At 36.4% G+C, this 24,845-nt stretch overlaps 1 protein-coding gene across 1 annotated transcript in view; it reads left to right on the plus strand.

Moving 5' to 3' along the window:
* Window positions 1-24,845, plus strand: part of RYR2 (ryanodine receptor 2) — a 537,004-nt gene that overhangs the window by 426,668 nt on the left and 85,491 nt on the right. Inside the window, exons 79-82 of the mRNA XM_088842508.1 lie at window positions 14,097-14,196; window positions 15,447-15,526; window positions 19,912-19,988; window positions 21,491-21,564. Of these exons, the coding sequence (XP_088698634.1) occupies window positions 14,097-14,196; window positions 15,447-15,526; window positions 19,912-19,988; window positions 21,491-21,564 (331 nt within the window). The remainder of the gene's footprint in view (window positions 1-14,096; window positions 14,197-15,446; window positions 15,527-19,911; window positions 19,989-21,490; window positions 21,565-24,845) is intronic.

A 24,845-nucleotide genomic window follows, 5' to 3' on the forward strand; every position in this document is an offset into this window, starting at 1 on the left:
AGCAAGTCATACTATTTTTCTGAAGTGCATACCATATATACTCTATCGGTTGTCTTCCGAGCAATTGTTTATTGCAATTTTGCTTCTTGTCCTCATCCTTCCTTAAGGTCACAGGATCCCAACGCAGCAAGGTAAAACTATATATATGTGTGTATTTGTCTGGGTCTGAGTTTCAGTTTCTTGTGACATTTACCTTTGTTAGACCCAACATCTTGGATTCTTTTGTTTAAAAAAAAAAAAAAGATCTTGCAATCTTTGTACCAAGTTTGTAGCTCCAATGCAATTGGTCTCTTCAGTGTCGCTTCCTTGACATAAGTTTATTCTTCTTGCAATTTAAATGACTCATAATTTGAAATTTTATCCTCCATGTTGAATTTGAACTGAGTACTGTGCTGAAATGAAAAAGTCCACCCTTTAGGCGATTAAATTTTAGCTGGTGACTTTTCATTGTAACATTTCATGCCTTACCCCTCTTGAGAGTTTTTATACTGGTCTCATTTCTAGAAAAGAGATATAATATATGATATTGCTGGTGGGATTAGAAATAATTTTCTTTTCCTTTGTTCTAGTAATACCTTGGACTGGTAATTAGAGAGGATATTCCATGATTTCAGTGTTGATTTAATATTTCCTTATAGGGAAGAGCTAGATGACCTTTTCTGTCTCTGAATATTCTGAAGAGCTAAATGTGTGGCAAGTTTGCTAAGAGAAAATATTTTAGAATCACAAAAATTTGCCTTTCATTTGAACCCTGTTAAGCTTACATTTTATTTTCATGAGACTGTTTAGTCAGAAAATTTCATAAACATCCCCAAAAGAAAATTCCTCTAATGACTTTAGTTAAAGAAAAGAAAAACTTTTCTTTTAAGAGTATAGAGTGTCCTTTTTTGCCTTCTATTTTATAAAGTGAACTATTTGCTGTTAAAGTGAATTTAGAATGTCATAAAGAATCTACTTCTAAGGAACAAATTATAATGTTTTTTACTCACTGTTATATTTGGAGAAATATATTGTTCTTATATCATTTTAAAATTTGACTTCATGCAGATGCTACTAGATTTAGCTCCAATCAGATGGCTATAATTTAATGGCATATAATATGCATAAAATTTATAAATTACAATTATCATTGGGTATAATGGGTATAATCCTGATTTGGTGGATTTTTATAGTTTTATCACTGATGATCTCAGATAGAATTCCTGTGACTTGTTGAGGGTTGAAAATATGAAGGGACCTCCTAACATTCACCAAAGATTTGATTTCATTAGACACCATTGAAGTTCATGCTCCAGAGTATATATTGACATCCATGGAATGGAGTTGAATAAGGAAGGCTGGGATAAGAAAGTGTTGCTGGTTAAGAAAACCATTTTACTCTGAAGAGGAATGTAATTTCAGAAAGAACTAAAGGCAAATACAATTTGGTAAATAGGATCAAATTTGGTGACATTAGAAAGGTTCCCTAATCGAAAAAAAGGTCTGGAAATAACTAGTAGAGGAATCTTAGCCTAAATGCTCAGTGTAGGATTCGGGACATACTGAGAACAAGAAATCAGGAGACTGTGCAACCCCACCTGGGAGAATGGGCTACATGCCATGGATTTAGGATGTTGGGAGAGAAGCTCACATAATGGTGAAAGCTGATAATTAATCCCCCCAAAGGAGCTAGAGGCCACCAGATATGACTGTCCCAGCAGAAGAGAGGATTTTAAAGTTACTAGTGGTTGCCATATATTCATATGCATAACACAATAGACAAGATTTGGAAATTTTCACTTCTTAACCAGTGCTTTACTCATACTTCATGTAATTTTGTACTGTAACTAATCATTTATGCCTAATCTGTGTAACAATCTATTTGCAAAATATATACTATGTAAGTAAACAACTTGAACTCTTCCCAAGTTGAAAAAAGAGAATCATGATTTTCAGGGAGTTGACAGAGTCAACAACCTATGAAGATAATTTTGTCTGAAATTGACTCTTTGATACCAATAAAACGACTGAAAAAATTTGGCCAGACAACTACTTTCTCTTTACTACTTTCTCAATTACTACTTTCTCTTTATAAATTTAGTAACATACTAGACTTTTTACATTGAGATGTCTGGTTGGCTAACATCATTTAGCTATAGTCTGATAGTGGAATTTTTCATCTAAGTTATAATGAATTTGAAAGGTCATTTGGTAGTTTCAGTAATTATTTAAACAAATTATATTAAATAAATTTGGGAATAACATACTGTGTGTGATTATTGAATTTTATTCCAATAACTGGCTGATTATTAATATTTGCTGTACTTTCTACTTAAATTCTCTGTCTATAAAGATACTGAGAAAAAGAAAGAAGTATATTAAAAAGGTCGCATTATAAGGAAAATTTCCATGAGAAATAAAGTAAACTAAATAAAGCCCAAGAAACATGGACAACAAGGAGTGGAGGCTAAAGTGCCTGGTATTAACCAGCCCTTTTCTTCTGTCACATGTGTGTTTTACTGATGAGATCCTGTTAAAACTGCCTGTTAAAATTGATAATTTAATTCCCAGCTTTATCTGTAATATAGGTATATTTATCTAGAACTACTTATTAAAATTTTTATTGCATAATTAGTAGTTATATATTTCTTTGACTTCAGGCTACTTTAGTATTAAAACTATAAAAAAGGACAGTTAAATCTTATAAAGAAGCCAGTATTAACTGAAAGGGAAGAAATGTTTTAGCAATGACCTAGAGTGTTAATTACTACATCCAGTGCTTTTCCGGCCTTTGAATTTTTCATAAGCAAAACACATAATAATAAGAAATAAATCATAATGTTTCAAGTCAAGTAACTTTTCTGAGCATGATGGGTTTTTCTCACTTAGAACAAGAAACTTTAATACCGGAGCAGACCACATTTTTAAATTAAGATTTTTCAAAACATACAGCAACATCATTCCAATGGTTGCTTCTCCTGTTACCATTCTTTCAAATCTGAGGGTACAGCGTTCAGTGATAATTCAATGAAAGCATTTCTGTGGAATGTTAAGTGCTATAATATAGATTTATTACTTAGGGAAAAACCTAAATTAATGACAGTGAAGCTTAAGTAATCTGGAGGAATGGACCATTAACTCTCCTTCTAGACCATCTTTCTCAAGTACAATATTAAGCAAGTTGCGTCCATCCTTCGGCAAATGCCAAGTTTCTACTTCACTGATGAATTCTCTGGTGAGTCCCTGAGGTCCTATTATTCTGTACTATTGATTAAGGAGAATTCCTTGTGTCTTCAGTGCCAAATATGGCTGTGGCAGAGTTGATATTCTGTAATAAAAATTTAGATTAATCTGTGTTTTCTCCCAGATGGGCCTTAGACATAACTAAAGAGCCATCATACCCACCCAATACTTAGAACAATACCCAGCTCACATTCCAAAGAATGTATGATTACATGTGGAGGAATCAATTTAGGTCTAAAATGTCTTAAGGACCAATGTTATATAGCTAAACACCATAAGAAAAACACTTTTATTTGGCCCCTCCAATGATTCTAATTTTGAATTACCCATAATTTGATCTCTGAAGGGCTCATTTACTTCTGTTTATAAGAGCACAATAATTTAAATTATAATAATTTCATTAATCTTAACCTAAGAGAACCATTAAATATTTAAAAAATTGAGATACATGTAGGGTTATAAAACATGGAAATAATTATCTCTTTTATTAAGAAAACTTATACTTCTTTAGTTTCTTCCTCAGAAGCCCTGTGGTATCACCATATGGACCCTAGAGTGTTTAGTTGCTGTCATGCTGTTGAATGATTGAAGGGAATGGGGAAGGAATTTTCATGGCCAGTGTTCTGTAATACTCGTGCATATTGTTGCAATCTGCCAACTCCATTTTATATACTGAAATTGTTGATCTCAAGTAATACCCTCCCATCTTAGCCTAGGTTCTGAAGAAAACAGAGCAAAGAGGTTATTTGCTAGCACTTTGCTGGAGTTGTTACAGTCTTAGGGAAGTAAGAGTGAGGAAGGAGAGGACTGATAGAGGGAGGCAGAGGGAACACAGCAATGCATTCTTGAGCTGACTAGCTATCCACGGCAAACCAGCAGTGAAGCTAGCTGCTTGGTTGTGTTAGACGGCCTCAAAGAAGCCATATACATCATGGAATGCTACTTCCTGGGAAAAAAGGGGCACTTCCGGTCACAGGTTGTTAATTTGTTCATCTATCTGCTGATATTAATCAGTTCTTCCAGAAGGCAGACCCTTGGGGAAACCAGAACCAGCTTGGGTTCAGCCTCTTGAATGTCCAGGCACTGCTGTCTCTCCATTTCCATCAGTATGTGTCTCCTTAGACAGTGGTCATGGTGCTAAGAGTTAGCTTTCATAACCAAATAACTGTTGCAAACCGTTTCTAGGGCCAGTGTACTTCAGAAGCAAGACAAGTTGCTAAGACTTAGAGAGAAGGAGGTTTAGGGTAGGCTGGAGTACTGGTCCTGATACAGGGAAAATTCCCCAAAAGCACAGTCCTCTATATTGTATGTGGTAATTTATACATACGAATGTGTAGGCCTAAATAGCATATGATATGTAGACAACACACATTTAAGCATCTAATTGTGCATTTGATATGCACAATAATTTGACCTCATGTGCTGTTGTTTTTAGAAATAATCCCAGTTGAGATTGACATGTGCTATATTTAAAATAGATAACCAACAAGGACCTACTATACAGCACAGGGAGCTCTGCTCAATATTCTGTAATAACCTGAATGAAAAAAAGTATTTAAAAAAAAAAGTATTTTAAAAAGAATAGATAATGTATAACTGAATCACTTTGTTGTATACCTGAAACTAACACAACATCATTAATCAACTATACTCTAATATAAAATAAAAATGAAATAATAATAATAGTAATCTCAGTTGAAGCTTATACTTGACCACATTATGTACAGGAAATGAGATACAGCAGAATCATTAAGAGCATAGACAGTTGAATGGACCACCTGTGTTTGAATCCCAGCTCCACCATATGGATGTGTAATCTTAAGTCTCAATTTGCCTATCTATAAAATGCAACTAATTAAGGTCACTACTTCATAGGTTTGTGATGAGGATTAAATTAATTTATATACATATATATGTGTGTGTATATACATATATATGTGTGTGTGTATGTATATATGTTCCACTCAGAACATTGCATATCACATAGCAAGCTCTAAGTATTTGCTATTATCATTATATTTAATCAATTTCCCTTCTTTACTAAAATCAAGTCGGAGAAGCCCACAGAAGAAATTTTTCAGCATAGTGAGCATAGAGCCTCACAAGGTAGGAGATCTGGGTTTTCATCTGGGTGCTAACCAGATGACCTTCAACAGGTCGTATTTAATTGCCCTGTACCTCAGCGTTTTCATCTTTGGACTGAAAGCTTTGAGCTGTTTTCTCAGGGGTAAAATCCACCTTTAAGACTGTCTGATTTGCTGGTTTTGCAGTTCTTTTCATTTTTCAGGACAATTTCAAAACTCTTATAGATTTCTAGGTGCATAAATACCAATTCAGTTCAGTTCAGTCGCTCAGTTGTGTCCGACTCTTTGCGACCCCATGAATCACAGCACACCAGACCTCCCTGTGCATCACCAACTCCCGGAGTTCACTCAAACTCATGTCCATCGAGTCGGTGATGCCATCCAGCCATCTCATTCTCTGTCGTCCCCTTCTCCTCCAGCCCCCAATCCCTCCCAGCATCAGAGTCTTTTCCAGTGAGTCAACTCTTCATGCAAATTTTAATTATTTTTCTTCTGATCTTTTCTGGAGGAATGAAAAAGAAAAACTCCATTTTTTTTTTTGGTGTAGGGATTTCACAGTAAAAAGGATTTATAGAAAATGTCTTGGTTCTGTACATGTATATATATCTCTATCTGAACTGAACTGATCACTTCCTCACCTATTATTTAAAATACCACACAATTATACATAATACAGTTAAAGGAAAAAAAAATGTATTGGGAGATGGAAAGCCTTTAGGGGTCTTCCAAGAATATGAGTAATCCAGAAGTTCATGCCACAGTGTTGCTAATTTGCTGCAGGTTGTTAGTACTGCTGATTCCAAGGTTTCTAGGAATCAACATGCTAAGTCACTTCAGTCGTGTCCGACTCTGTGCGACCCCATAGACGGAAGCCCACCAGGCTCCCCCGTCCCTGGGATTCTCTAGGCAAGAACACTGGAGTGGGTTGCCATTTCCTTCTCCAGTGTGTGAAAGTGAAAAGTGAAAGTGAAGTCGCTCAGTCATGTCTGACCCTTAGCGACCCCACGGACTGCAGCCCAACAGGCTGCTCCATCCATGGGATTTTCTAGGCAAGAGTACTGGAGTGGCTTGCCATTGCCTTCTCTTAGGAATCAACATAAAACCATATAAATGTAAAAAGTTGCTATATCAATAAAATATAAAGACAATCTTCTTGTTTCAGAAAAAAAAGGAATACCTGGAGCATTTTTCTTCCTGAGGATCTTTGTGGGAATAACAATGTGTGATATAATGAGAAAGGTCCTTGATAATTCAGTAAGTGTAATTATTTGAGAATTAATACAATAAAGTCCAGGTGTATAGGTGCCATCATGGGATAGTTTGATGTAGAATAAGCACCAGGTGTCTTGAAGAATGGAAGGTCTGTGAATCCTCAAGACAGTCTCAAGAAAAATCCCTCTCTCAGCTAAACAGGGAACACCTGGCAGGGAATTTGAGACTGTGTCAAGGACTTAAAGGGCGATGGCACCTTACTCCAGTACTCTTGCCTGGAAAATCGCATGGGTGGAGGAGCCTGGTAGGCTGCAGTCCATGGGGTCCCGAAGAGTCGGACACGACTGAGCAACTTCACTTTCACTTTCATGCACTGGAGAAGGAAATGGCAACCCACTCCAGTGTTCTTGCCTGGAGAATCCCAGGGATGGGGAAACCTGTTGGGTTGCCATTTATGGGGTCGCACAGAGTCGGACACGACTGAGCAACTTCACTTACACTTTCATGCATTGGAGAAGGAAATGGCAACCCACTCCAGTATTCTTGCCTGGAGAATCCCAGGGATGGGGAAGCCTGGTGGGCTGCCGTCTATGGGGTCTCACAGAGTCGGACACGACTGAAGTGACTTAGCAGCAGCAGCAGCAGCAAGTACTTAAAGTGCAGCTAAGAGTTAGTCTGGGATAGGATTAATAACCATTAGTGAAAACTTAGAATTGTAAATATTAATACTTGAACTACTAGAATCGGGAGAGCTCAAAATCCAAATAATGAGTTGCTGTGATCATTCTATGATACAATTTCTTCTAACTGCTTCTTCTAATTATTCCAACATTCTGGCACCTTCTCATCTAACCATTCCTTCCTGTGATTGGAGGTCATGTTGTTGTTCAGTTGCCAAGTTGTGTCCAACTCTTTGCAACCCCATGGAAGCAGCACACCAGGCTTCCCTGTCCCTCACCATCTCCCCAAATTTGCTCAAGTTCATGTCCATTGAGTCAGTGATGCCATCCAACTATCTTGTTCTCTGTCACCTTCTTTTCCTTCTGCCTTCAGTCTTTCCCAGCATCAGGGTCTTTTCCAATGAGTCAGCTGTTTGCAGTTATGGGAGGTCATAAATCACCTTATTGTCCTTGTTCTCTCCTTTGTCAGGCTATCTTAGTAGACTGCATAGGCACTTCTTCTCTGTATTCAAGGCAGTATCCAGTGCTTTTAAGGCTTAAACAAACAAACAGGTAGATGAAGGCTGTTTTAAGTCAACATTGAACTCAGGACAAACTACATGCCCTCTATAATGATAAATCAGCATAACGTTGCTAATTTTATAACCTCTGATATTAGAGTTACTCATTCCTTTCATTTTTTACTTGGTTACTGGAGCTTTTTGTGGCATAGTATAAATTTTGTCAATAGGATCTTGAATTAGAAAATCATTTTAACTCAGCTGGGTTAATTGCTTTAGCATAGTAGTGAAAGTCACCTAGTCATGTCCAACTCTTTGTGACCTGATAGATTAGACAGTCCATGGAATTCTCTAGGCCAGAATACTGGAATGGGTAGCCTTTCCCTTCCACCAAGGGGTGGAACGCAGGCCTCCTGCATTGTAGGCAGATTCTTTACCAGCTGAGCCACCAGGGAAGCCCAAGAATACTGGAGTGGGTAGCCTATCCCTTCACCAGCTGGATCTTCCCAACCAAGGAATCCAACCGAGGTCTTCTGCATTGCAGGCAGGTTCTTTACCAACTAAACCCAGCGTAGTATTCAGTTCAGCTCAGTTGCTCAGTCGTGTCCGACTCTTAGTCACGTGATCCCATGGACTGCAGCACGCCAGGCCTCCCTTTCCATCACTAACTCTTGGAGTTTACTCAAACTCAAGTCCATTGAGTCGGTGATACCATCCAACTATCTCATCCTGTCATCCCCTTCTCCTTTTGCCTTCAGTCTTTCCCAGCATCAGGGTCTTTGCAAATGAATCAACTCTTCACATCAGGTGGACAAAGTATTGGAGTTTCAGCTTCAACATCAGTCCTTCCAGTGAACATTCAGGACGGATTTCCTTTAGGATGGACTTGTTGGATCTCCTTGCAGTCCAAGGGACTCTCAGGAGTCCTCTCCAACACCACAGTTCAAAACATCAATTCTTTGGCACTCATTTTTCTTTATAGTACGACTCTCACATCCATACATGAATACATGAAAAACCATGGCCTTAACTAGATGGATCTTTGTTGGCAAAATAATCTCTCTGCTTTTTAATATGCTGTCATAGGTTGGTCATAACTTTTCTTCCAAGGAGCAAGTGTCTTTTAATTTCATGGCTGCAGTCACCATCTACAGTGATTTTGGAGCCAAAAAAGATAAAGGCTGCCACTGTTTCCACTGTTTCTCTTTTTGCCATGAAGTGATGGGACCAGATGCCATGATCTTTGTTTTCTGAATGTTGAGCTTTAAGCCAACTTTTTCACTCTCCTCTTTCACTTTCATCAAGAGGCTCTTTAGTTCTTCTTTGCTTTCTGCCATAAGGGTGGTGTCATCTGCATATCTGAGGTTATTGATATTTCTCCTGGCAATCTTGATTCTAGCTTGTGCTTCATCCAGCCAAGCATTTCTCATGATATACTCTGCATATAAGCTAAATAAGCACGGTGACAATATGCAGCCTTGACGTACTCCTTTTCCTACTTGGAACCAATCTGTTGTTCCATGTCCAGTTCTAACTGTTGCTTCCTGACCTGCATACAGATTTCTCAAGAGGGAGGTCAGGTGGTCTGGTATTCCCATCTCTTTCAGAATTTTCCACAGTTTATTGTGATTCACACAGTCAAAGGCTTTGTCATAGTTAATAAAGCAGAAATAGATGTTTTTCTGAAACTCTCTTGCTTTTTTGATGATCCAGAGGATGTTGGCAATTTGATCTCTGGTTCCTCTGCCATTTCTAAAACCAGCTTGAACATCTGGAAGTTTGTGGTAATATTAATTAGTTCTAAATATGCTGAATCTAGGGAAAATGATATTCTAACAAATGCAAGTATATCTGATACAGGAAGAACTAAACCATAAAGTCTGACTTTCAGAGCTTCCAACACATTATCTGAACTAAATTTTTCTGGTTTAGTGATTTTGTTATCTCTGATCATGTATTAGTAAATTTTTGGCATTTAAACAAAGTTTATTTTGGGTAAAGGAACATTAGAAACTGTGACCATCCTATTGAGAACAACTCTGGAATATTATTGTACCATTCGATAATTCAGCAAAAAGAGGATATGTAGTAATGAAAGGTACAGGGAAAAAATTAAGCTGTTCAATGAATTAAAAACTACAATTTGAGAATTATTCTTTGTGTGTATGTGTATAATTTAACTTCATAGACCATGTATTAAAAGGAAACTAAACTTTTCATATGTTACTAACTTAGTAGCTCTTCAGATAAAAGATTATGTTTATAAAGTTTCAGGTTAATTTTGCATACTAAATGATACCACATTATTCAGTTCCATCATTCATTGATACATTCTTGAACATCCTTTATGTGCAGGGAGCTACTGGGTATCCAGTGTATGTATACTGGTGTCGTGTTTAATATAAACAAACAAGCAGTGATCCTTTTCCTCATGAAGCTTTACTTCTAGAAACCTCCATGTACATTTAGTTTTTTAAAAAGTTAAAATTTAAAAATTTGGGGAACCATCCATTGTTGAGTAAAATTATAATCTTATAAGTGTTTCCCTAGCACTTGGAGTCATCCATATATGAATATGGCTAGTCTATAGTTTTGGAAGCTGGAATACAGAACAGAATTAGGTGAATCTCTGGAAATGTGACTGTTATCTATCACTTGTTTTTCCGTTAGTCTGAGTTGGCCTGTTTATGTTGTAAACTAAACTATTAGTACTATTCCACTGCCTTTCAGTTTTGTCCTCATAGTTATTTAATTAAGTTCTTCTGTATTTTGAGCTTTTCTTCTTGAAATATTAGGTCTCAACATCACCTTGTAGATTATGACTACATTTAAGATGCCAAATAAGATGATTTAATATTGACTTGTAACATTATTCATTATGATTTTTTTAGAGAGGGTTCACCTCCTGGAAATTTCTCTTCACTTATAATCAGCTTTCACATTCAGTTTAATAGGAAAACATATGAAAACCTTTTCACCAGTTGCTGAAGACTTGAAAATGCAACAAAATGCAAGCCAGTAGCATGCGTAGGCTATAGAATTGTTGCCCTCAACCTGTGGTGTCCCAAACATCCATGAAATCAGGAGGGTTCTTCAGAAACAGTGTGGATTTCTTTGCTGTCATCATATGTTCATCTCTATTGTGGGGATAAACTGTTTTCTCCATCAAGAAGCAAGGGACGGTATAACTTATTTTTATCTCAATATTTTTTCTCATCTAAGGCAAATTTCTGAAGAATCAAATGACTTTTTTTTCCTTCAGGTCTTTCTTCTTCCTTCCTCCCTCCCCTTCATCAAGTGCTAAAGACTTAAGCCACTCAGACAAAGTTGAGGATTATTAGCAATTTTATTACAGACTTCAGTTATACTAGAAGCAAATCATGATGTTGAATACTTCCATTCAATGACTGTGATTTTAACATCGGTCTGAGATATGATCACCCTTGACCTTGAAAGACTCATAACAATCTTATTTAGAAAACAGCTGATAATGCTTGGTTGCTTTTGGTGATCAGAACTTTTGCCTAAGGAAAAATTCAAATTGTGGAGCTGTTCCTGTTTATTTTGTTTTCCCTTAACCTTCCTTTGTGACCTTGGAATAATTTAAAGACTGAAACTACAAGTTGAAGGTATAGTGCATGTTAACACCCTTAGGCAGTTCAAATGGAATTTGAAGTGGAAAGGGACTTCAAAGTATTAAAGGGACTTAAAAGTATTAAAAATACTTTTAAAAAGTAGGGTTCCTTGGAGATAGATCTTTTAAAAGTATCTTACTTGGGGAAATGGTACAGCAAATACTTGCTGTTTTCCCCAAGTAAGATACTTTTAGAAGATCTGTCTCCAATATGCTTAGAAAAACTAATCTGCAGTAGATATAAAATGAAAGATTTTTTCCCACATAGTCCATTATTTTATTGCATGAAAACTTTCTAGTTTCACTTTCAGAGTTTTATTTTTTTATGTCATGATCAAATTTCTAATGAGGAAATTAAATTATACATCCAGAGTTCAGTTCAGTCGCTCAGTTATGTCCAACTCTTTGCGACCCCATGGACTGTAGCACTCCAGGCTTCCCTGTCCATCACCAACTCCTGGCGCTTTATATACCCAGAAGCAGCCCTCAAAGGTAAACAAAGTACAAAAATTAATAATATTAAAGATGTTCTGAAGAGAGAGTTTCCAATTCAATCTAACAGGAGAAATTCAAAAGAGTGGTTGATCCCTCTTTATGAAACAGTTTTCCTGTTTCTAGATCAGCATATCTTTTTTGCTCAACATTTTTTTTTCAAATGAGTCTCATCATCTCCCCCAAAGTATTATTATTGGAATTTATATATTATGTGAGAAAAATGAGTAATCTTTGCTCAGGGAGTTAACTTTGTAAAGAAGGCAATTTGATACCTTGTCTTTCTTGGTGCTTGTAAGGTCTATCCATCATGAGTGATTTCAGTCACTGAAAAGGATGTTGTGACTTTAGAATCTATTGTGCAAGTTGCCCTGGCAGGTCTTTGAGTTGGTCTACCTACTTTTGAAGCCCCAGTGGCCATTGTTTTTTGTTATTGTTTTTCCTCAAGAATATACAGCATGCTGGCATCTTCCATCTTCTTTGGATGTCTTGATGACTATCTTTGTATGTTCTACTGAATCAGTAGAAGAATCACTCTTTCTAGCTCCCTTGTGTCTTATAGTTGATAAAAATTATAGTGCAGTTCCTTAAGCCAATAATTTCTTATCATTGTTTTACTGGCAAAGTCTTTCACAAAGGGAGTTGGTTAAACTGGGAAGTAAAAGTTCCATAAATAGCTCTGGCAATGGGAGGAAAGTCAAAGATTGTTGGGTCTAAAAGGAAGAATCAGATGTTGCTCACTAATTTTATAAAACACCTGAAGAGCAGACAAAAGGGTCTTCTTTCAGTTTTTCTCAAACTGTGTTGTAATGACAGTATGGTTTTGTGTGTCTGTGTGGTTTTGTTTTTGTTTTGTTTTTGACTTCACAGGAAGAGGTTTAAACATGAAGGCAAACCTTTTAGATGTTAGCATGGCTACATATAAAGCAAAGCTGCCTTTTTTTTTCTTTTCTCTGCTTCCATTTAGGCCTATCACATAATTTAAGAAAAAATAAAATTTAATCACAGGAGCTCTTATATAGTGTGAAAAAAACCCTGATCAATTTTGTTTTCGCAGCACGATATTATCAAAGATTTAAGAGACAAATTTGCCAGCCTCGGCGAGAACTCTCTGGTAACAGCATAAATGTCTGTGTTGGTTGCTTTTGATTTAAAGGTTTCTTTTTTCATTTGTTTGAGCCCATTTCTTCCCCCCCTCCTTTTAGTTTACTTTCTTTTTCATATTCTGTAACTAGCAAGCCTTCATTTTTTAAACCTCTTCCATCTTCCAGTGTCTATTTTCCGTACTTTGGATGGAAAGTTTATGGCAGCAAAGCTGTCACTCTGGCTACTTCTGCTGCAGCTCTTCCTGCTCTTAGGTCATATATGTTTTGGCCGTTGTGTTTATGGACATGATACTAATTGACTGTTTCATGTCCCATTGACTAAGCTTCTCTACCACGCCATTTGATGGACGCGCTGTCATAGGGCTCTATGCAACTTTCATTCTGCAACTTATACTGCTTGGTTCCGTCTCAATTCTCCAGCGAACTGAATAGCTCAAGTGAATGATCCTACCAGTCTTGAACTTGCTGTGCCTTTATATTTTATTTGGATTTCCTTCTGTATGTTTTCAGTGGTAGTTTAAGTGGGAAAGAACAATCTCCAGCCATTGCTCTAGCAGTACCATGCAGTATCGTTTGTTACCACCTGAGAATACAAAATATAAAGGCACATTGCTTCTTTTATTCTTTGGGGGGGACTGGGGAGATCTGTTATCATAAGTCCACTACTTAGTTGAAGCCTACCTTTTTATCCACATCAGCTTTCAATTTTGCTTAAACTCCAACACGTCCTCAGTTGATGTTTTTCTGTCACTCAGTGATAACTTGCAACTCAAGCCATTTGCTGAGCAGTATCAAGTTATGGCCATGACTTGGGAGATGATTAAAAACATGACAAACTGATGCACAAATGTATCATTCAGAAAGTGCAAGTTTCAATGATGAAGTATAGTACTTCAAAAGTATGATACAGGCTTTGGACTTATACAGTCATTAAAATTAAGAAAATTCATCCTGATAAACAAGTACCAAAAGTCTATCACAAGAAATATAAAGGGAAAAATCAAGAGCTGACTATGTTAACATCTGTTGAATAACATTGTTGGTGTTGAAATGGTCCATAATGTTGTCATAGAGCCCATACATGAAGAGATGATGAAAATATGGTTTATAGAAAGCTACTCTGCTTAATGATAGTCGCAACATAAATGGTTGGGATTTGTGTTCAGGAAAAAGAAATGGAAAAGCAAAAGCTTCTTTACCAACAAGCCAGGCTCCACGACCGCGGTGCTGCTGAGATGGTGCTGCAAACCATCAGTGCCAGCAAAGGTGAGGCTCATTACCCTACCTTGGAAGGGTTGATTCTTCAGATTTCCCCTTTACTCCCTGGGAGCTCCCTTATTTGTATTATACTGATTTATTTAGTCCCTGGATTTCATGTTTATGATGAAGTCAGGTTAATTCATAAAGGCCAGATCCAAGTTAATTATTTTCAATCAGAGTCTTACTGAAAGATCTGTTTTGTTTCTGTTCATTAAGTTTTGGAAATTATATTGGGACACAATGCTAACAAACTGATCAGGTAAATCAGGGTTGGGCAAACACTTTCTGTGAGAGGCCAGGTAGTAAATATTTTCAGTTTTTCAAGCCATTGGAGTCTCAGGGGCAACTCTTCAACTCTGCCATAGTGTCTGCCATCTAGAGACAATACATAAACTGTGTGGCCTTGTTTCAATAAAACTTTATTTACAAAAATAGGTGCCAAGCTGGATGTGGCCCTCAGGACCCTTGATATAAATGTTTAGATTTTTAAAGTGCATCATTTTTAGCAATTCAAGTGCTATTGCATTTTTCAATAGCCAGTCAATTCAAGCTGCTTTTTCTTCCATTAGTAACATCTTCCTTATGAAAACTTTTTACTGTAATTTGAATGGAATGGAAAAGTAATAGTGGATACTAAACGCTCCTCTCCAAATATAAGGATTGTTTCATTTCTAAGATAAGTGGGGGTGAATTACATTAAAAATAAAACATAATATGCTAAATTATAGACAACAAGTTGGATTTAAAATTTTGTCGTTATTGCTTAAATAACTGAAAATTATGGCTAGTCATCTTAATAAAGCAATACTACAAACACATGAAGATAAAAGTGATGAAATGGAAATCATAAAAGTTGTTCAAACATATGTGACGGAGGAGGGAGAAAATTTTAAGTGACTTAGGTTCATTTCAATATTATTTTATTACACATGATTAGTTTTAAATTTTAATAATTTTAGGTATCAGTATTTCAAAATCATTTGTTTCTGCCTGTTTTTTTTTTTCCTGTTGTCTCATGTAATTTCAATTCGTGGACATATTTATTACACAGAATTTAGTAAAAATGATTGATGGCAAAATATGCGTTATGACTCTTAATTTTTATTTTTTTGGTATATAAGTCAGTCAGTACTCCTCCACCATGGCACATATTTGTAGGAAGCTAATAAGGACTTTAAAAGTGCACATTTTGAGATATAATTGGTTAATGTAGCAAGTGAAGAGATACAAGGAACGCTATATTTTGTATTTTTAAGGTGAAACTGGACCCATGGTGGCTGCTACTTTGAAACTTGGAATTGCTATCTTAAATGGAGGCAACTCTACGGTACAGCAGGTATTTCATTAAGCCTTTCACATAATGTGCTTTTCAAATAGATGGACCATATAGTCATCCTGTTGAACAATCATCCTAAAAGAACAATTAGTTGTACATTTTTTTTCACTTTCTATGTAAAATACGTCTTTATTTTATGGTCTTGTCCTAGTATCCAGATATCTTCTAGTTAGCACAATAAACACAGCTTCTAGCCATGACAATAGATAATATCTCTCTTTAGAAGTCTGAAGTCATGTCATATGGTGTTGTGATTTGCAATGCTGCATTTCATGTGACTAAGTCAGCATAAAGCAGCTGTTTTGTTTCAGTAGTGAAATATAAATATCCTTACCTAGGCAGCCTAGTTTGGGAACATGTTTTATAGGGTTCAGTTCAGTTCAGTTCAGTCGCTCAGTCGTGTCCGACTCTCTGCGACCCCATGAATCACATCACGCCAGGCCTCCCTGTCCATCACCAACTCCCGGAGTTCACTCAAACTCATGTCCACAGAGTCGGTGATGCCATCCAGCCATCTCATTCTCTGTCGTCCCCTTCTCCTCCCACCCCCAACCTTTCCCAGCATCAGAGTCTTTTCCAGTGAGTCAACTCATCGCATGAGGTGGCCAAAGTATTGGAGTTTCAGCTTTAGCATCAGTCCTTCCAATGAACACTCAGGATTGATCTCCCTTAGAATGGACTGGTTGGATCTCCTTGCGGTACAAGGGACTCTCAAGAGTCTTTATACCTCCTATAAATTGACTTTTGAGATTTTGTTAATAGTATGAAGCTGGCTCCTGGGTTAACATGTAAATAGGATGCACTGTTCAGAATTTTTTCTAGTTATAAATCTTTCTATTCTCCTAAAATAAGATAGAATCACTTCCCAACCAAGTTTTATAACTATATTTAGTTTGAAACTTAGATGTTATCAGGACTGGGGATTTGATAATACAATGTCTCTATACAACTGAATGCAAAGATCTGTAAGTTTGTTAAAATAGGAGTATCTGAGTGACTTACTATAAATAATAAACACTAGAGAGTGTGTGGAGAGAAAGGAACTCTCCTACACTGTTGGTGGGAATGTAAATTGGTACAGCCACTATGAAAACAGTATGGAGGTTCTTCAGAGAACTAAAAATAGGATTAAGATATAATCCAGCAATCCTACTCCTGGACATATATTCAGAAAAAACTATAATTGAAAAAGAAACATGTATTACTATGTTCATAGCAGCACAATTTACAATAGCTAAAACATGGGAACAACTTAAATGCTCACTGACATATGAATGGATAAATAAGAGGTGGTACATATACAGAATGGAATACTACTCAGCCATTAAAAAGCATGAAATAATGCCATGATACTCATATCAGCATGGATACAACTAGAGGTTTTCATAAGAAGTGAAGTACCTCAGAAAGAGAAAGATAAACACCATATTTCATTTATATGTGAAATATAAAATATTCCACAATTGAACCTATCTACAAAATGAAAACAGACTCACAGATGTAGAGGCTTGTGGTTACCAAGGGGGAGGAGAGTAGGGGAGGGAATAGAAGTTGGGATTAGAAGATGCAAACTATTATATACAGAGTGGATAACCAACAACATCCTACTGTATAGCACAGGGAACTGTATTCACTATCCTGCAATAAACCATGATGGAAAAGAATATAAAACAAAGGTATATGTATGTATAACTGAGTCACTGCTATACAGCAAAAATAAATACAACTCTGTAAATCAAGCTTACTTCACTAAATATATACACACATATATATATATATTTGAGTGACTTAGAGAAAAAACAGGAACAGCCTGACAAGCATGTACTGCATGCCTCTGGGGACACACCTGACAGTGTGGCTCTGAGAACAGAAAACATTCTTATGCTCACTGAAAAACAGTAAAATATAAACTTCAGATTGTGCTATTCTAAAACTAACATCTCTTATTTTTATATCTTGGCTTCTATTTGAGAAAGAACAGTTGATGAACAGGGAACTAATAACTATTCTTTCTTGGCTAAGTATTACTGAGGCAGGTAAAGGGCTTCTCTCATTGAAGGAAAGGAAGGCTAGTGAGAACCTTAGCATGTTTGACTTCAAGTTGGTGTGAACCTCAGAATCACTAGGGTGGGAATCACTGCAGTGGGACAAAGCCATGAATATGCTCCTAGAAGGCCTTTGAGTCTAAGAAAAGAAAAACAGAAAAGTTTGAAGGCCTCTTTTGGATTGGCTAAGTTTTGAACTAGGTGAAGTATTGAGTTGGCCAAAAACTCATTGGCATTTTCTGTAATATCTTATAGGAAAATATGAACAATATTTTTGGCCAAACTAGTAGTAGAAGAACTGAAAAATTCATCTTTGCCTTGTTCTCAAATTATGTGCTTTTTTGCTGTAAATATAATCATTGCCTATTATAAGTGGATTGAAATCTCTGGCCTCTTCTTGGTGTAATGTTTATAAATGCACAAAGTAAAATTACACAGATTGACAAAAGGAATAAAATATATTGAAAGGTGATTATCAAAATGTTATATAACAGGTTTTTCATAAAGTTGTGTATTTCCTTATGAATTCATTAAGTAAAAGATCTAGTGCTTAGTCTAATAATTATTGAGAAGAAAAGATTAAATACTTTTAAGTAGCTATAACAACTGTAATGTGATTGGAAAATATCCAAAATCTTTATTGGTAACAAAATAGTAGCCATTATTAATCCTACTTGTGTTTGTTGCTTAGATTAATTGTTGAAAGGAATGCTAAATTTCAGTTAGAATTTAATAACAATGAAAGTGAATTTTTTCTCCTGTCCAATTTACAGATTTTCTTTTTTGATTTCCATAGTAAAAGACTATATGTAATGAAAAATAAAGAAAACCTACCTAATCTCTCCACAACACTGATCAAAAAATAGTTTCCCTTAGCTTATGTATTACTTCAAAAGATCTTAATTATTTATATATACGTGTGTGTGTGTGTGTGTGTACACACATATCCAGAATCCTTGTAGTGAAAAGGAACCTTGAGAGATTGTGTAATAAATATACTCACTGTATGTACAGATCTTTTCTTTTTCTCTCTAAACCTTCAGATATACCTTCCTTTGCCATGTAAGTCATGTTCATTTTGTTTTAAAAGACCAATGCTTAATAACTGCTTCATGTTTATTATACCAGTAAGTTATCACACACACACATACAGCCCCAAAACAGCTATGTTGTTATGTGTCTGTATCTATGCATGTGTAGGTGTATCCATAGTGTGCAAACACACAAACCCTACACTTTGTGTGTGTGTGTATGCAGCCTTCACATATTTAGTTTTATATTACCTTTAACTCTAATTTTTGGAAAAAGATTACTTACCACCATTTTGACTGCTAAGCTGAGCCCTGTCTAAATAGCACTGATAATAGGAATTGTTCCCTTCTATTTAAGATTCAGAGAAGAGCAGTGTCTTTATTTTCTCAGTGTTTCTCTTATCATCTTGAATGTACTTCTTATTTGAAACCTCCAGCACATTCTATTCACATTTGAAGTAGCTGTTTCCCTATGGCATGCAACATATACTCACAGCTATGCATCGTGGTAGTAGTTTTTACATTTTTGTTTAACCAATATGTTGGCCACAGAAGCTGGACATCATTCTGAGAACAGAGGAGAAAAATTAATAATCAAATGATCCCACCTTTTCTTGAGTTTAGAGACCATGGTAATGGAAATTGAATTTCTGTCTTAGCAGCATATGGTAGTCAGAACTCTTGGATGACTGCTTTTTAAGGAGCTCACATTTTTTTTTTTAATAATCTGTTTATTTTAATTGGAGGCTAATTACTTTACAATATTGTGGTGGTTTTTGCCATACATCGACATGAATCAGCCATGGGTGTATATGTGTCCCACCATCCTGAACCCTGCTCCCACCTCCCTCCCCACCCCATCCCTCTGGGTTGTCCCAGAGCACCAGCTTTGAGTGCCCTGGCGTCATGCATCAAACTTGCATTGGAGCTCACTTTTGTAGTGAAATCTGTGAATAGCGTTCAGGTGGGCCTTCTTCCCAGTAAACTTGAACTAAAGTATATGAATCTCCAATACTTACAGAGTGACTTGAAGAGAACTGAGAGTACTATTTTCCCCCATATTTATGCTGCTCCTGGTGTTTTGTAAAGCAGCTCCCTAGTTCCAAGCCATGGGTATGTCCTGCTGCACGTGCACAGAAACGTGCAAGTCTCTTTATGTGACATGCGTGTCACTATTTCATAGTCATGTTTGTATGCACTGATATTTTTTTATCTTTATTTTAGCATAGAAAGAATGTTTTGTTATTTCTTATTTAACAGAAAATAAGATTTATGTTCAGTGATCATGTGGTTTATCTATTTACTGCAGAAAATGCTTGACTACCTCAAGGAGAAAAAGGATGTGGGCTTCTTTCAGAGCCTGGCTGGCCTGATGCAGTCATGCAGGTAAGCACCTGCTTTCCGTGCTCTAGTTCCTCTCAGTGGTTGTATCTTTAAAAGTACTTTTTTTACATTACTGACAATACTTCAGTTCAGGTCAGGTCAGTTGCTCAGTCGTGTCCGACTCTTTGCGACCCCATGAATCACAGCACGCCGGGCCTCCCTGTCCATCACCAACTCGAGTTCACTCAAACTCATGTCCATCAAGTCGGTGATGCCATCCAGCCATCTCATCCTCTGTCGTCCCCTTCTCCTCCTGCCCCCAATCCCTCCCAGCATCAGGGTCTTTTCCAGTGAGTCAACTCTTCACATGAGGTGGCCAAAGTATTGGAGTTTCAACTTCAGCATCAGTCCTTCCAATGAACACCCAGAATTGATCTCTTTTAGAATGGACTGGTTGGATCTCCTTGCAGTCCAAGGGACTCTCAAGAGTCTTCTCCAACACCACAGTTCAAAAGCATCAATTCTTCGGCACTTAGCTTTCTTCACAGTCCAACTCTCACATCCATACATGACCACGGGAAAAACCATAGCCTTGATTAGATGGACCTTTGTTGGCAAAGTAATGTCTCTGCTTTTCAATATGCTGTCTAGGTTGGTCATAACTTTCCTTCCAAGGAGTAAGCATCTTTTAATTTCATGACTGCAATCACTATCTGCAGTGATTTTGGAGCCCCAAAAAATGAAGTCTGACACTGTTTCCACATCTATTTCCTATGAAGTGATGGGACCAGATGCCATTTATAAACAGAAAAATATTTTATTGAAACAATTTTTTAAATTAATTTTTATTGGAGTATATAGTTGTTTTAGAATATTGTGTTCACAGAAGATTTTTTAATGGTTAAACACACTTTCAAGTGGGGCAAAAATGTGCAAGCGTCTTATATTCTATCTTGCTGTTAGTTGTTAGTAATGTCTTCATTACTAACTTGTTCCATGTTAATAATGTCTTAAAATAGTCTTCCTTGTGCTTAAATAGGGACCTTGGAGAATTAATGTATATTCTCCATCTTTGAAAATGAATACTATATGATTTTTGAAAACCAGAAAATTCCATTTCATCTATGAGCTTTGAAATCACGTATTATCTTCCCTACAATGGTCCTTAACCAACTAATTTATGATCATTTTGTAGGTTTTACAGTACTTAAAATCATTCAGATAGCATTTGACTAAAGAACCTGACACATACTTAATGTGATAAGCTATTCCAACTGGAAAAACATGATTATTATAATTATATTTCAGTATGCCTGCTGACTTTGTAATGTTCTCCCAAGTTGAAACCCATTAATGTCATATACTTGACTTTCACGTGGATCAGTTCAGTGTGGTCCCTGGGGAAGTAGTCTTCTACGAAAAAAGCACTATTGGTAGACATTGAGTCAGGGCATGTTTTTAATGCATAATAGCATTCAGTTCACACTTCATGATATACGTTTGCCCTTCTGAAGAAAGGAAAGGTTCTGTTAGTCCTCTAAATGTTTTTCTCCCTGTTATTGCAGTGTCCTCGACCTAAATGCATTTGAGCGACAAAACAAAGCTGAAGGACTTGGGATGGTGACTGAGGAAGGATCAGGTACTGCTCACTTAAATTAAAAAGATCACCTGTCCCCACTTCTTCCCTGAAATTACCTTTCCAGTACAGAGAGATGCGAGGTTATTTAAATGGACACCGTGCTTGTGTGACTCATTTAAAAGTTCATAGTTAGACACCCACGTAGGTCACATCCAAGACCCCAAACCTAACTTTCCATCTTGGTAATTGACTCCTTTTTATTCCAGACCCACTGTCTGTGACCTTTCCCCTAGCTGGGTATTAGATAAAAAAAACCCTTATCAGAGATTATATCTAAAATTATAAAGTGCATGGGTGAGCCAAATTAGAAAATGTTTGACTTTCTTTGGCCATTTTAGCAAACTGTCAGGTTTCCAGATTCTGTCTCCTTAGGATAGTAATGCTTTCAGAGCCTTCAGTCCATCAGTATTCTTACTTTTCTCCCTTTTAGCTCAGTTATCCTTTTATTTGATAAATCTGTATGTCTTTGCAAGTACAAATTGTTTAAGAAAATAAAGAGTAATTTTTCTGTTTAAATAACTTTGATCGTTTAATGTACATGTGCATAAAAATAACCCACATAATACAGTTTTTCTCTCTTTAAATAGATGTTTAAACTAGAAAATTTAGCACACTGTGCATTTAAAGCAGAAATAACTTGCTGCACATTCATTTTGGTATCTATTAAGAAAAAGTATCTTCTCTATTTTTGGTTTTAATTTGTTTTTATTCTTTTGTGTTGATTTTTAAATTATTTTAGTTTGAGTAAGACCCCGTGTGTTTATCTGTTTTTGTTTGTTTTGTCTGGTTTGGAGTTGTCATCTTATCAATGTATTATTAGTTTTAGAACATTGGGTCTTCTAAAAAACTACGCTTATTGCAAAAAAATAAATTTTCTCCCCTCTGCCGTTGGTAGTCCGCTTGCCTTTCTGAAATATTTTAGAATTAACAAATCTGTCTAATTATCTCTGTATATTTTTGTTCTCACAATAGGAAAAAGAATTTAGTTGCATTTTTCTTCCTGTATTTTAAAGATGATCATTTATACATATTCTAATGCTGCTGCTTCTATATCACCTGTGTAATTTTATTTTCTGCTTGGCATTTGAATGTAGAAGTTCAGACATCAAGTTAATACTTGATTATTATTGGTTATTTAATTGGGTTACCTTTGAGAAAAATCACCAGCAGAATTCTGAACTTACTTAGATATTCTGAAAAGGAACATCAAGCCAAATATCTTCATTACTAACATTTGTGTTACCAGTTACGACTCCTGGCCTAATGGACCTGTCTGGGGAATTCAGAGCCACTACAAAGTCCACATCGCATTAACTGCATAGCCTTTAAGGTCTCACAGAAGTCCTAGGGTTTTCCCAGCTGTAAAGTGCCTAAAAATGAGTCGGTTCTCTATCTAAAGTCTGACTTCCCTGTTTTGGAATTAGAAATCAATTCTATTTTCCCCTGCAGTTTTTACCTAATGTACCAGAGGCTCTGAACATAATTCCATTCATTGTTCTGTGTCACTCTTTACATCAGCTCCCACAAAGAAATAGTGACCACACAAGTTTATTTTCCTGGCCTCCTAGACTTTTGTCAACCAGATATGGATTGGAATAATACTTGTGAGTCCCAATTCAGAAATAACTTGATAAGAGCAGCCATCCTGATGTGAGAATTAGTTCTGTCTCTCAATATGAGATTGGTTTGGTTAGTTTCTTATTTTTAAAGATGCACACAAAAGTTATTGCCCAAATTGATTAACACGTTTATATTTTATTTCCTTACAAACAGCAAAACAAAAACAATGTCTCAACTTCTTTTCTTTTTCCCCATTTCCTTTCCTTTCAACTACTGTCCATGTATATTCTCCCTTCCTCAGTCATCACTCATGAGCGTGGTAATTATTAAAAATAAACTGCCTTTTCTTTATTTGCTCCTTTATTTGTTGTTAGCTTGATGTACAGTCTTGATAGTGACAGTTTTTGTGCATTTTTCCTTTTCTAGACCATTTTAGCAAGTAGATTATTTACTTTTCATCATTATGCATCCTTTTACTTTTAAAACTTATGTATCAAGCTTTCCTTCTTTTTTCTTTCTTCCTATGAGGATGTGTAGTTATTAACATAGTAGACATGAAGGGGCAACAAGCATTTAAATGATGGTCTTGGATTTGTTTGGTTCTGTTCTTTCATTTAAAAGAAGTTCTGGTGGACCCAGTGTTTGCAACTATTGTGTAAATGAGTGAATGTGTGCAATAGTTTCCCTGTGGCGTTTCTGTTTTGGACATACTGTGGCTTTATGGCTGCACCAAGTGGTGCATGGGAAAATCAATGCTGATCCAGGGTGGGTGGTGAATGGTTGAGTCTCCTTTTAGCCATTGAACTCTGCCAATTCACTTCCAAGTATTAAGAGATCTACAGAGTTTTTCTCTGTGCCTTTGAAAACATCATGTATTAAAATCCTTCTAACATAAATAGACCTTTCATTCTTGAGATCAAATTTAAAGAACACTAGAAACATTAGCAAGCGTTTACTCTTCAGGCTAGCATAATAACAAAGATGGCATTGATAGTGCAAGGTAGTCTCCAAAAGGCATGACATATGATGGTGATAAGGGATGACATTTTCTGGAACAGTATTTTGTGTGTCAGCACGGCTTCAGAGATTAAGTTGTGCTTTCTCAGTACACACTGCTGCCTTCATCAAGAGACCTCTAAGGAGACTGTGCAATGACAACTCATTGGCTCTAATGATTACTATTTCCCAGATTGAGAACACCTATACTGACTCTATCTTTGGCATATTTTTAAAATTTTTGTTCGTGGCCATTCTTTTAAGATTCTGCAACTGTTAAGAAAAGTATGTACCCTTTTAGGAGAAAGAACCTAGGTTCATCCCTCTAGGAAAATATAGAAAAGACGGAAAAATCTCAATCCTTTAGTGATCTCATTGCTTCAGAGCTTGAGGTTTACACAGTATAAGCTCAGGACTGAGAAAATAATCTGATAGATCTAAATCTTCATCCTAACCAATTGTCTTTATTAAGCTAAATCTATTCCTGATGATGAAATGACCATAAATTATATCACTATGGAAAATGTGTAACTTAAATACATGAACTTTTCATGCCCATGACTTTCCCATGGTGTTCTTTCTGTTTTATAAATAGAGTGAAACAAAGTAAGATTCCATGGCTTTTCCAGGGTCACACAGCAATGTGGCAGGATCAGGCTAAAATGCAGGCATTCTTTCTCTCTCTAAGTTCCACAAGCCAATTCCCTTTCCTTCCAGTCTCTAGT

This window comes from Moschus berezovskii, chromosome 12, assembly GCF_049115385.1.
Source record: "Moschus berezovskii isolate FMDL1 chromosome 12, NW_MosBer_1.0, whole genome shotgun sequence".
Lineage (NCBI taxonomy): Eukaryota > Metazoa > Chordata > Mammalia > Artiodactyla > Moschidae > Moschus > Moschus berezovskii.